This window comes from Sinocyclocheilus grahami, unplaced genomic scaffold (genome assembly GCF_001515645.1).
Source record: "Sinocyclocheilus grahami isolate Dianchi unplaced genomic scaffold, SAMN03320097.WGS_v1.1 scaffold715.1, whole genome shotgun sequence".
NCBI lineage: Eukaryota > Metazoa > Chordata > Actinopteri > Cypriniformes > Cyprinidae > Sinocyclocheilus > Sinocyclocheilus grahami.
Window position 1 is genome coordinate 74,793 of NW_015505894.1, and position 11,957 is coordinate 86,749.

Below are 11,957 nucleotides of genomic sequence, written 5' to 3' on the forward strand. Positions count from 1 at the left end.
AATAAATGTTATGTTTCTGAAGCCTGAAGCAGTGTCAGACTGGGACAAACTGTTTATTTATGCCTGTTTATTACAGAGGAACTGTGAGGACTGGAGATTAGTTTGGAGCGCACTGAGCTTGTTGTATAACTTCAAACACTCATCCCCATCCATAATCAGCCATGCTAATACTACCATGTATAAACGGATTGCTTGAAAGTGTATTTAACATTTCCATATTTGTCTCCTCTTCCTCCATCTCCCATTTTTCTTGTGCTTTTCCCTTCTTGTCTTATACCTTTTTTCCAATCCACTGTGCTTCTGCAAATCCTTTCTATCCCAGGAACTTCCGGAAACACCTGAGGATGGTGGGCAGCAGGAGAGTGAAGGCCCAGAGTGAGTTGTTTGCAGATGTCTGTGCGTTTGTGTGAGTGAGTGAATGAGTATGTTAATGCTTATGTATGGTTGTGTGTGTGTTGTCAATACGTTTGTTTGATTTCATCTGTATATTTGTGCAATTTTTTTTATGTAAATACGCAAACATGCCGTTGCTTGACAATAATTCATGGTGTCAGATAAATTATTTTCAGGGGTTACAGACGCTTCAGGCATCTGGTAAAAAGGATGAAAACAAAACCATTTGGTGCTCTTGTCTGATGTACAACTAGCGATATGATTTAGTTTCTGAATAATTCGCCTCCCCTCTTATCAATAACAGTATACAGTTACAGTATTTTTTAAAGCTAGTCAGCCTAAAATGGAGAAATCCTCAAACATGTCAACCTCAGACAAGAGCCTATAGTGTGTGCGTGTCTGATGAAGAGCAGTGCGTGTGATGCTTTCCTCCTCCGCTTCGTTATTAGCATTTGCTGATCGCAATACGAAGAGTTTCAGCCGGTCCTGGAGTGACCCCACACCCGTCAAGCCTGACTCTCTCCATGACTCCAGAGACAGTGAGTCCACACACATGCACAGACATGTTGTCTTGTTTTCTGATTTCAGTACATGATCATGATTGGTCACTCATGCAAAACACTCATACATGGGTTAATCTTACGATGCCTGTTAAGATCATATCTCTGCCTTGTTTAAACATAACATCGACAGACAGATTCAGAGATTTCTGTCTTTATCCATTGAAGTGAAAAGAGGTTAGACTGACTTGCCTTAAAAGTAACTTTAAAAGAAGTAAAAGAGGTATAATCACGATTGTATTTTTAAATATGCTACCATTCAAATGTTTGGTACATTTTAAAAATATTTTTGTCTGTCTCTTTTTCTTATGCTCACCAATGCTGCATTTATTTGATCCAAAATACAGTAAAATGCTAGTATTGTGAAATATTATTGCAATTTAAAGTAACTGTTTACTATTTAAATACATTTTAAAATGTAATTTATTCCTATAATGATGCCATTACTCGAGTGTCAGTGTCACATAAACCTTCAGAAATCATTCTAATATGCTGATTTGGTGCTCAAGAAACATTTATTATTATTATAATTGTGCTGTTTAATATTCTGTGGAAAATGTGATTTTTCTGGATTCTTTGATGATTAGAAAGTTCAAAAGAATGACATTTATTTAAAATAGAAATCTTCTGTAACATTGTGTCTTTACTGTCAATTTTAATCAATTTAATTAATCCTTACTGAATAAAATCCCAAACGTTATTTATTAATTTTATAATAATTTAATATTAATATTATATTAATATAGATTAAATGTTTTTTGTATTATGGCAATACAATTTGTAATGGTGGAATCTAATGTCCTTAAATAAATAAAAAAAAGTAAAACAAAATCTGAATATGATATTTTCTTTAAAGGCTTCATAATATGTACGCATCTTGCAAATTCATCACACATCAGCACCTGTGCGTATGTGTAAAATGTCTGTTTACCATGGCTGTACTCTGCTGTCTATATGTGTGCTTTCCTGTATCACTAAACGTGTTGTTGTGTAAGATCTTCTCATAAACAAGCAGGAAAGGTTATGTTAGGACGACTAACCTCTCAGACGTGAGCCACAGAATGCTTGTTGATAGGACCTGTCATCTCATTGGTTGTTTATGTGCTTGTGTTGTGTTTCTGTGTATTTGCATATACCCTCTTCCCCAGGTGGAGACCTCCAGGCATCGTCTGGCAATCTGGATGAAGAAGACTGCGATGATGTCAACTGGGAGGAAGAGAGAGAGTCGGAAAGAGCAGCTTGTGAGGGCGATGACTTCATCCCACCCAAAATCATGGTACATGCATCTTTCAACCATTTTGACACGAGCCAACTGCCTTTTTATGAACTCATCGCCAGATCCTCATTACATGTAGCGCAGCTGTTTGATCATCGATGGGCTCATTAATAAGAGTGTGTATTATTCATCCTTGTTTTTGAACAGCTAATTTCATCAAAAGTACCAAAGGCCGAATACGTTCCCAACATCATCCGTCGGGACGACCCCTCCATAATCCCCATTCTCTATGTGAGTATAATTTAATGTGATGCAGTCATACATGGGATCAAAGCGAATCAAAGTTTGATTATCCAGTATAAAGCCCCTCGTGTTAATCACAGCTAATGATGTCTACCAGTGAGCTCTAGCATGCAAGTTTTAGAAGTGTAAATCATCGTTGTTTGAAATTGCAGCTTTGTAATGCTGAGCTAGCGATGTAGTGCTTATATTATGCTTGAATTATGTTCAAATAAAAATGCAACGTAATATATACCAACTGATAATTCCTGTCGCAGAACAGTCATTAATTCATGCCCTGTTTTCTGCCCACAGGATCATGAACATGCCACCTTTGATGATATACTAGGTACGTGTTAATTGGCCAAATTTATTTTTTTTTTTTTTTGCGTATGCCTGATGTTTGCTCCTGCTGTTTGTTTACTATGAAAAAGCTGGGCTGTAATTTCATATGATTCCCTTGCTGCCTCTCTCTCCACCTCTCTGCTATCGGTCTTCTCTCATCTCTCTGCTCTTCAGAGGAGATTGAAAAGAAACTCACCGCCTACAGAAAAGGCTGCAAAATCTGGAACATGCTCATCTTCTGTCAGGTTTGAAAAAATATGTGTGTGATTATTTGCATATCTCGCTTTTTCACAAGTCTGCATGTGGTGTATTTATGTACATGTTATTTTTCACTGCGTAAATTGGCTCTCTGTGTTCTCCAGGGAGGTCCAGGTCATCTCTACCTATTGAAGAACAAAGTGGCCACATTTGCTAAAGTAGAGAAGGAGGAGGACATGATACAGTGAGTGTTCACCTTCACAAAACAAAGCGCAGCCTATCATATGTTTCTTTTTGTTCTATTTGTAATTGTGCTGCACAATTCATAAAAAATGTGAGATTATGATGGTGGCTCCTGCAATTAATAATTAAATGTGAAAAATTGCCTTTTAGATTTACTCCTTTTGCTTCAATTTTGCTTCAAACTACATTAATGTTTACATAATAATGATCAATCTGCAATACACAGTGTAAATACGGGATTGACTGTGCAGTGTAGACCGATTCATTGATTATAATGGTGAGTGACAGTCAGTGAGCTTGAGTTGAACTGCATGGCTCAAATAGTTGTGTGAAGCTATATAAACGTGCAGTGACCGCTTCAGTGATTATTATGAGAATGTTCCAGGATTATTGGGGTCTGTGCTATATATAATTCATTCAAAATTTGAATGATGGTTTTGTTTTTCATGACACTGTTAAGACACTCTTTATTTACTGCTGAATAAATAATTCAAGATCACAGCTCAGATCATTTTGGATGTATAGATCTTGAGTTGAACTGCATGGCTCAAATAGTTGTGTGAAGCTATATAAACGTGCAGTGACCGCTTCAGTGATTATTATGAGAATGTTCCAGGATTATTGGGGTCTGTGCTATATATAATTTATTCAAAATTTGAATGATGGTTTTGTTTTTCATGACGCTGTTAAGACACTCTTTATTTACTGCTGAATAAATAATTCAAGATCACAGCTCAGATCATTTTGGATGTATAGACTACCTAAAGATGGCATTTGGTTTCCCTGCACAGAATAAATATTTTATATGTCAGTTCATTAAAAGTGACATTTTTAATTGTGATTACAGTATAAAAAAACTGTATAGCCTTACTTTGTGAGCTTTTGTGTGCAGGTTCTGGAAGAGACTTGGCAGATTCATGAGCTTATTAAATCCCGAGCCTAACCTCATCCACATTATGGGCTGCTATGTGCTCGGCAATGCGAACGGAGAAAAGGTAGATAATCACATCTGCTCATCACCCTGTGTGTTTCAACCCTCATGCCATGGGCTTTTTGTCATAAAGACAAGACAGGAAATTATCAAGACAGGCTTTCAGTGTAAATATAGAGAGACTATGTACATATTGTATTTACAGCCATACACATTATGTTAATAGTCATTTATGGATTTTAGCACACTTGCAGAGGAGACATTACTGTACAGCCTCATACTTCATGCTGTGGCAGGTGTGTGCGTGAGAAACAGAGGAAGACAGGTGGGAGTGTGGTCAGGGTCAGGCAGGGATATGATGGCAGGAGATGAAGGTGCCAGATTGACGAGCAACTGCTCTGTGACTGACAGATAGACAGTCTGTCACCCCCCCGCCCCCGCACCTCTGTGCCGCATATACTCTCACACACGCACACACTCTAACACGTACACACACTCAGCGGCACATACTGACAGTAGCCTCTGGCCACTACAGCTCTGGACATGTATTCAGCTGTGCCAATCTAGATATGGGCTTGTAACTAATATGTAATTCAGACTTTTTTTCTCGCAGTTCTGAGTATTGCGAGAATTGTGAGATGTTAACTTGCAGTTGCGACAAACTCACAATACTGAGAAGAAAATTAAATAATTTTGAGATGGAAAACGTCACTTATATTTGTATTTTTGTTATTCTGTGGAGGTAAAAAAAAAAAACTGTGAGATGTAAATTCAGTATTCTGAGAAAAAAGTTTGGATTACAAGAAATAAACTCAGAATTGTGAGATGTAAACTTGGAATTGTACAAAAAAAGTCCGAATTCTGAGTTTATATCCTGCAATTCTAACTGTGTATATATATAACCATTCACACAGAAAATTACTATGGCATTACCTTGGTATTGGATGATTACCATGGTATTTACTTCAAGGTTTTTCAAAGAATACAGTGATACTTTATTGTGACGTCCAAAATACAGACAAATCTGATCCAAGCCAAATCTCCACTTGGTTTGAGATCAGATTAAAATCTGATTTTTGTAAATATGTTGCCGTCTGAATGGTCAGATAAAATTTCAACTTGTTGTTTTCATAATTCGGAAAGCTTCATGACTGTGAGATCATGTATGAATCATAGGCACATAAACAGATGTCTTACTCGCATGTGACATTCACTGTTTTGAATGATAAAGGAGTGCATACATGCATATTTATGAGTGTAAATAGTGCAGTAATGTCTCCAACACACGTTTTGCCTGATTCGCTGATCACTGAAAATTTCCAGTTTTCTCTCCTCTCTTTCCATATCTATATGCAAAGTATTCCTAGATGCAAGTCACACAAGATATTTTAAAGCAGAGTTAATATTCTGCAGCAGCATTATGCTGAACATTGACAGCACTGTGGTGCACCTGTATGACAGACACTTTGTAAACAAATTTGGATGCAGTCTCTTGATTGAAGTGCGCACAGTCCCTGATTGAAGTACGCATGACCGTGCACGAAACTAGAGTCTCTTAGAATTTCTGCCACATGAACATTTCATCCAGGCAGTTTATGAAGACAGATCTACAGAGAGAAAATAACTGAAGTAAAGGGAAAAAAAGAAACAAAGAGGCTTTTTCGCTGCATTTAGCAATTTTCCCCTATGGTCCTCTCAGCACTGTCCTGCTACTTCTGAAGGGGAGAGAAAGAGCTTGAGTGAACTTGCTATATATAGAGCCTGACCAGGTGCACAGAGAAGCCCAACAGCTCTATGCCTTCTTTTTGCATTTAAGGGAATATTCCTGCATAAATTGAAATGCTGTCATCATTTACTCACCCTCATGTCATTCCAAGCCCGTCTGAAATTTAAATATTGTATGCATTTCCATGCAATAAACAACAATTCATAAAGGATACAAAAGCACCACAAAAGTGTCATAAGTAGGCCATGCGAGTCTGTAAACAAATCATTCAGACTGGTTTTATGACCTGGATCAAATTCATTTTAAAGATCCATTTCAAAAGAGTGATTTTTTTTCTTTCTCCGTGTGCGCGCTTTGGTGGTTGTGTTAGCATCAGATAACTGTAATACACTGTCTCTGTGATTTGTTTTCTATTAGCTGTGCCAAGGCAGCAGCAGCTGGCCATATGTCTTGTGTGTTCTATACCAGAAAGCTAATAAGGTTGTAACAACTGCCTGAGCACATGTAATATTATACTGAATAAAGGGAAGAGACTAATTTGCTGAGCATCATCAATACCGTGAGTTTGAGCCAGTTCCTCATGAGTCCTGCTTTTGCTGTTGTTAATTTGATTTCAGCTGCTAATATGCTGTTAATTATTATGATTTTCACAGTTGTGTCATATGTGTGTGTCACGATGAAAGAGGAAAGATGAAATGGCCTGAAGAGCCAGAGACCCCTTGCTTCACTACAATGGAAAGAGATTGATTAGCTGAGCATGGATTCATGAGGCTTTCTGGGGCTTTCATGATCGATTAGAGAGGTGGAGAATAGGTTCTAGAAAAGATGCCGAGATGAGAGATTATACTGACAGCGACCAGAGAAACAGAAGTCGAAGGATTGGGAGGGGAATAGCAGGAGGCAATTAATGCACTCTGACAGGCTTTGTCCTGATATGAAGGATTCTCATTGACACTACCAGACCCCCTCTAGCGGAGGTCAATCACAGAACCACAGAACACTCACTTTAATGCACCACAGGTCGCCCTGTTCCGCTTCCTCTGGTTTATGATGCACATTCATCACTGTATGGCTCCTATTAGTAGTCAATCAGATTATCAAGTCGATCAAAATTTAAAAAGAGTTTGCTTTAGCTGTAAATAGTTATAGATTTTTATAGCAGTTATAGACTGATTTTTGGATATTTTGAAATGTACAGACAAATATATTAGTTGAAACAATTATTGCTATTATTAAATACTTGGTATTGTTATTATTGCTTTATATATACAATAATAATAACTGTAATAATTGTAATAAAAACAAAGATGTAAAGTATTAAAATATATTTTTGTTAAAACAGTAAGTTATTATATTATTGAATACTTATCATTGTTGTTGTTATATATACACTCACAATATTTGTTTTTCCAGTAATTATCATAATAATTACTATTATTTTTATTTATAATATTAAATGTTGTGTGTATGTAATCAAATAAAATAATCAAATAATTTTGTGTATATCCCATTTTTACATTTATTACCTGATGTTAGGTATCAAATATATGGTTTATATATTTATCAACCCCTCTGCTATCTGAATATTGGTATCAGTACTGAATATTGGTATTAATTATTGAAAAAGCTGCAAATATATCTGCAATATCTGTTTCTGATTGGGAATATTGTAAGTAATGCTGATGGTCTTTTGCCAGTTTGAACTGTGAAAAGTAGTGAAACAGCAAAACTTTCTCTCGTCCTCAGCTTTTTCAAAACCTCAAGAGACTGATGAAACCTCATGCCATTGAGTTTAAGTCTCCTCTGGAACTGTCAGCTCAGGGTGAGTGTACTGCGCACACACTCACTCACTCTCTCTCACACACACACACACACACACACATGCATTTCAACAAACGTGCATGTGCCACGTGAACTCTGACCCCAACTCTCATCCATGCCACAGACATGACAGTAATTGTTCTCCAATTAAAACCTCATTATCTTCCCCCACTGTTTCTGTCTCTTCATTGGACCCAGTAGCAGGCACTCTTGCCCCCCTCCCTCCTCTTCCATCTCCTTTTGTCCCCTATGGTCTCTACACAGCTTGATTCGCACTGTTGAGGATAATTAGCACTGTTTTAAATAGAGAACTGTATTTAAAACACCCACAAATGCCTATAAAGGCCTCCTAATGTAGATCTATTTTACTCAATATTACGGTAGATGTGTGGCATGCTGCCTGTTATTTTATGGTCAGATATTTTAAGGAGAGCTAAAAATGTTGTGCTCTCTCCACACTCAGGTAAGGAGATGATCGAGATGTACTTCGATTTCCGCCTCTACCGCTTGTGGAAGAGCCGCCAGCACTCCAAACTTCTCGACTACGATGACCTTCTGTGACATTGTGTCGTTGGTTTAAGCAGCCCAAGAGGCAGGTAGCTTTCTTTAGGGCCCACGCGGCAACGTTCCCTCCGGAGAGAGCCTGGGCGGAAAAGCCCTGAGGTGGAAGGAGGAAGATGAGGTTGAGGATGAGGATGGCTGACATTGAGAAGACGTTCTAATTCTCCGCCCTCAGATGTAACGAGGGGAAGCAGCCATTACTGTTAGGTGCTGTGTCTTCACCCCATCCATTTGAGCTTTCAGCTTGAAAGAGAAACAATCGGGGAGATCTCCGCAGGTCTTAACTTTTAGCCTGTGAGAGGTTTAGAAAATAACGTTCCGTTTCTTTGAAAATTGAAAAAGCTGTGTTAAGGAGCAGAAAAAATAAGAACAGATTTGTTTTTAGTACTTTTGAGTAGCTGTTTTTGTGGTTAACTAGCAGGGGCAGTGAACCAAGGCCATTTAACAGTGAAAAACGCCTTGAGGTTATTTACAAATGCAGGATAAACTGTGGAACTACATATCTGTTGTATGTACATATTCACTCAAACTCTATAAAATAACTACTGTAATTTATCTTTCAGCATAATATTGCACTGTTTTAGTTGTTAAAGTATGGTGTTTTTTTAGGATTCATTAGAGGGAATATAACTCAGGTTTCATTCGTTTAACTGGCCTCCCTCTGTACTGTACATCTTTAGATATAGAGAGAAAAGAGGAAAGCAAAACTTTTTTTCAATAGAAAGCTGTTCAGTTTGAATGATTGAGCTACCTGAGTGGTGTTGAAATAACACTCACACTTTATATCTGTATCAGGAACTTTGTGTGTTTAGATGTTTTAGATTTATATAGACTCATGTACTGTATGTGTAACATTAAGGCATGTGTAGACGGAGCTCATTTTAGAGCGGCAGATTCTATCCTTTAGCTTAAAAAATTTTCTAGCATCTTAAAGAAAAAACATTGAATAAGATTTTAAAATTGATTCATTTTGACAGTAATATAGACAATGTTATTCAGTTAGTGAATTTACGCTCAGATCGTGTCATATTTGTGAATTTTCTCCTACTGTTTGTTTGTCCTATGCGTCTAAGTATTTGACATGATGTCGAGCTCTGTTTTGTGGCGTTTTCTTTGTAGGTGGAGGATAACTGATCATTTTCCATTTCTGATAAGTCAAAGTGCAATTGTATCTGCAATATTTCTCTTTACGTGTTACTGTGATCCTGTTTTGAATATCAAGATTAGTATTTTTTTCATAGTATACAGGATAGTACATTTAGTCTTTAAAGTGGTTCTCTGTGGAGGAAAATGTTCATGAATCGCTCTAGTTGGTGTGTGGGTGTGTTTTGGATGCACCAAACAGATAAAACAGTAGATAGTTGTAATCTTTAATCATCACGAGTGGATGTATAAGTGCAAAACAGCAGCGTCCATAGCATTTCATAAAAAGCTGCCAGATAGAAAAAGTGCAATGTGGTTAGTCTTTCTGGGGTAATAATACAAAAATGAGTATGCATTGCAATATTCAATGGAAGCAAACAGGAAAAAGATCCCTAATGTTGCTATATTTAGAGCATAAAACTCTAGTTGAAATTTGCCGTTATGAGAGCATGTGAAGAATCACGCATATCTGTTTGTGAGTGTTTTAGCTTTAGAGATGCGGACACGGGCACTGAGATGTGACGGCTGCTCTTTTCTCTTTTCATCTCTGACCACACATGCAGACGCCCTGAAAATCAAATAAAGCACAAAATCTCTGTATCTGTAGGGCCATCAGGGAACGAGTGTGTTCTGATTAGATCAAATCAAAACAACCCGACCGCTTCAGACGATTGCATGTCTCGATATGGCTTTGTATTTTGCTATCCAAACTTATTTAAACTCATGTAATCATTTCTGCACTGTTTCTACCAAAGTCGTTGTATGCTATAATGCTAAAATGATTGTCAAATTGCTAGGTAGTATGAATATGATCTATGGGTGTAATAGAACATAGCATTTGATTTCTTGTGTGTTGTCACTGATTGAGCCAATGGCACATGAGAACCATAAGAACCGCAAGATCTCTGAGGCTCATGGAGCCATCTGGATTGGCGGAAAGGTCTTTGGCATGTCAGGTGTGAAGACCCCCCTGCTCTTGCAAGAAGATGTTTAGTGTATGCCGTATGGCCTCGTGTTGATTGTGTAATGCATTAGAAAGTCATTTGATATATTCATTGTTATGCGTCATGTTTTAGGAAATGAAAGGAGAGTTGGTGGAAACATGCATTAGTGTCTCATTCTTAACTAATCCATCCTTGTGTATCTCTTCTGTAGCAATAGACATTGTAACATGAGCTGCTTTGTTTCTAGGACACACTGTACTGCTTCTAGAATGCTGCTGTTTGAATACCTTTGTATGCTGTTTATGTTTCAAGCAGCATCCGTTTCATTTTTACCATGGCCACTGGCTTTGCAGCACAATGGAGAGAGACATATGGGATGTCATTGAGCTTTGGGCAATAATATTTGAAGGCTTCAAGCAGTTTCTCTCTGTTGACTGTACAAATTATTCATGATCTCGATATGAAGCAGTTAAACTAAATGATTATTGTGATGCTAAGTCAAACATTAATAATTAGTCAACTTTAAAATCAATAAGGCACTGATATGCATGACCGTTAGTTCCCTTTGGAGTTTGTAAAGCAAACTTGAAATCCTGATATTAAAGAGAATTTGAGAAACATCGACAGAATATTCAAATGGTTCTGGTATGGTTTTGAGGTGTTACCTGCTTGGGAAGAGAAAATGCCTCCAGAAGCCTGATTATTACACCAAGATATAATTTTTTTTCATGTCTGGACTGTTACACTGCTTCATATGTAACATTTTTTCCCAGCTTTTAAAAACAATATTTTAGTTGATGTTATATTATTCTTGTCCTGTGTCTCTAAACTGGCGTCCTGCTGTTTGATATGGAGTGGTTGATTAGAATAAATGCTGAATGATTGATAGCTTCATGATTGCGCCATTAGACTCCTTGGCTCATGGTGTTTTTAAGAGAAATATGTTTTTGCACCCTTGCAGTGTGACTTAATTTCTGCAAAGCCTAACGGGTGAAACGAATCACTTTTAAGCATTGTCAGTAGCAATGATAATACTTTAAATAGCCTGTATTACAATATCTAGAAAGTCTTGAAGAGTGATGATAGTAAACATGTATGGTTTTCTTAGTCTGGCTACATTGCCAAATACAGTATATGACATTATAGTGATTAGTTCAGTTAAATGGGTAATATTTCTTAAGCAAATTAGCTCATCTTATCAATTTACTACTTTAAAGGACCGAGCATAAGCTCCTAGTTTCTATCTCTTTAGCTCAGTGTTCACAGTATTTACTATGAGACGTTGTATTCAGGAAGGTAGTTTGCTCTACAACTGTTTTGTTTCACAGCAATGAACACTGGAAATGTTTCCTAACATGTTTTACAGTAAAATGTACCCAGTTTTAAGTGGAATTTTGTCTCGAGTCTTCTTTCTTCTACCTGAATGCGATTTATCTCCCTCGGTGAACATGTGACCAGCCGTGTCCAGAGAAATAAAAAAGGGTGACATTTACTAAGATTTACCTTTTTCTAAATCTATCAGTGATGATCTCTAAACGCTATTTATACAACACATCCCGTGACTCTACATACAGTAGGGTAAGCGGTTCGGAGAGTG

General features: G+C 37.3%; 1 protein-coding gene across 4 annotated transcripts in view; it reads left to right on the forward strand.

Annotated features, from left to right (window-relative positions):
* Window positions 1-11,743, forward strand: part of LOC107560226 (NMDA receptor synaptonuclear signaling and neuronal migration factor) — a 35,160-nt gene extending 23,417 nt beyond the window's left edge. For all 4 annotated transcript variants that reach the window (XM_016244341.1, XM_016244343.1, XM_016244344.1 and 1 more), the window contains 10 exons: window positions 323-375; window positions 843-932; window positions 2,102-2,229; window positions 2,377-2,460; window positions 2,764-2,797; window positions 2,968-3,038; window positions 3,156-3,235; window positions 4,127-4,229; window positions 7,638-7,713; window positions 8,176-11,743. In XM_016244341.1, coding sequence (XP_016099827.1) covers window positions 323-375; window positions 843-932; window positions 2,102-2,229; window positions 2,377-2,460; window positions 2,764-2,797; window positions 2,968-3,038; window positions 3,156-3,235; window positions 4,127-4,229; window positions 7,638-7,713; window positions 8,176-8,273 — 817 coding nt within the window. In that variant the 3' untranslated portion in view covers window positions 8,274-11,743. The remainder of the gene's footprint in view (window positions 1-322; window positions 376-842; window positions 933-2,101; window positions 2,230-2,376; window positions 2,461-2,763; window positions 2,798-2,967; window positions 3,039-3,155; window positions 3,236-4,126; window positions 4,230-7,637; window positions 7,714-8,175) is intronic.
* Window positions 11,744-11,957: the final 214 nt, after the last annotated feature.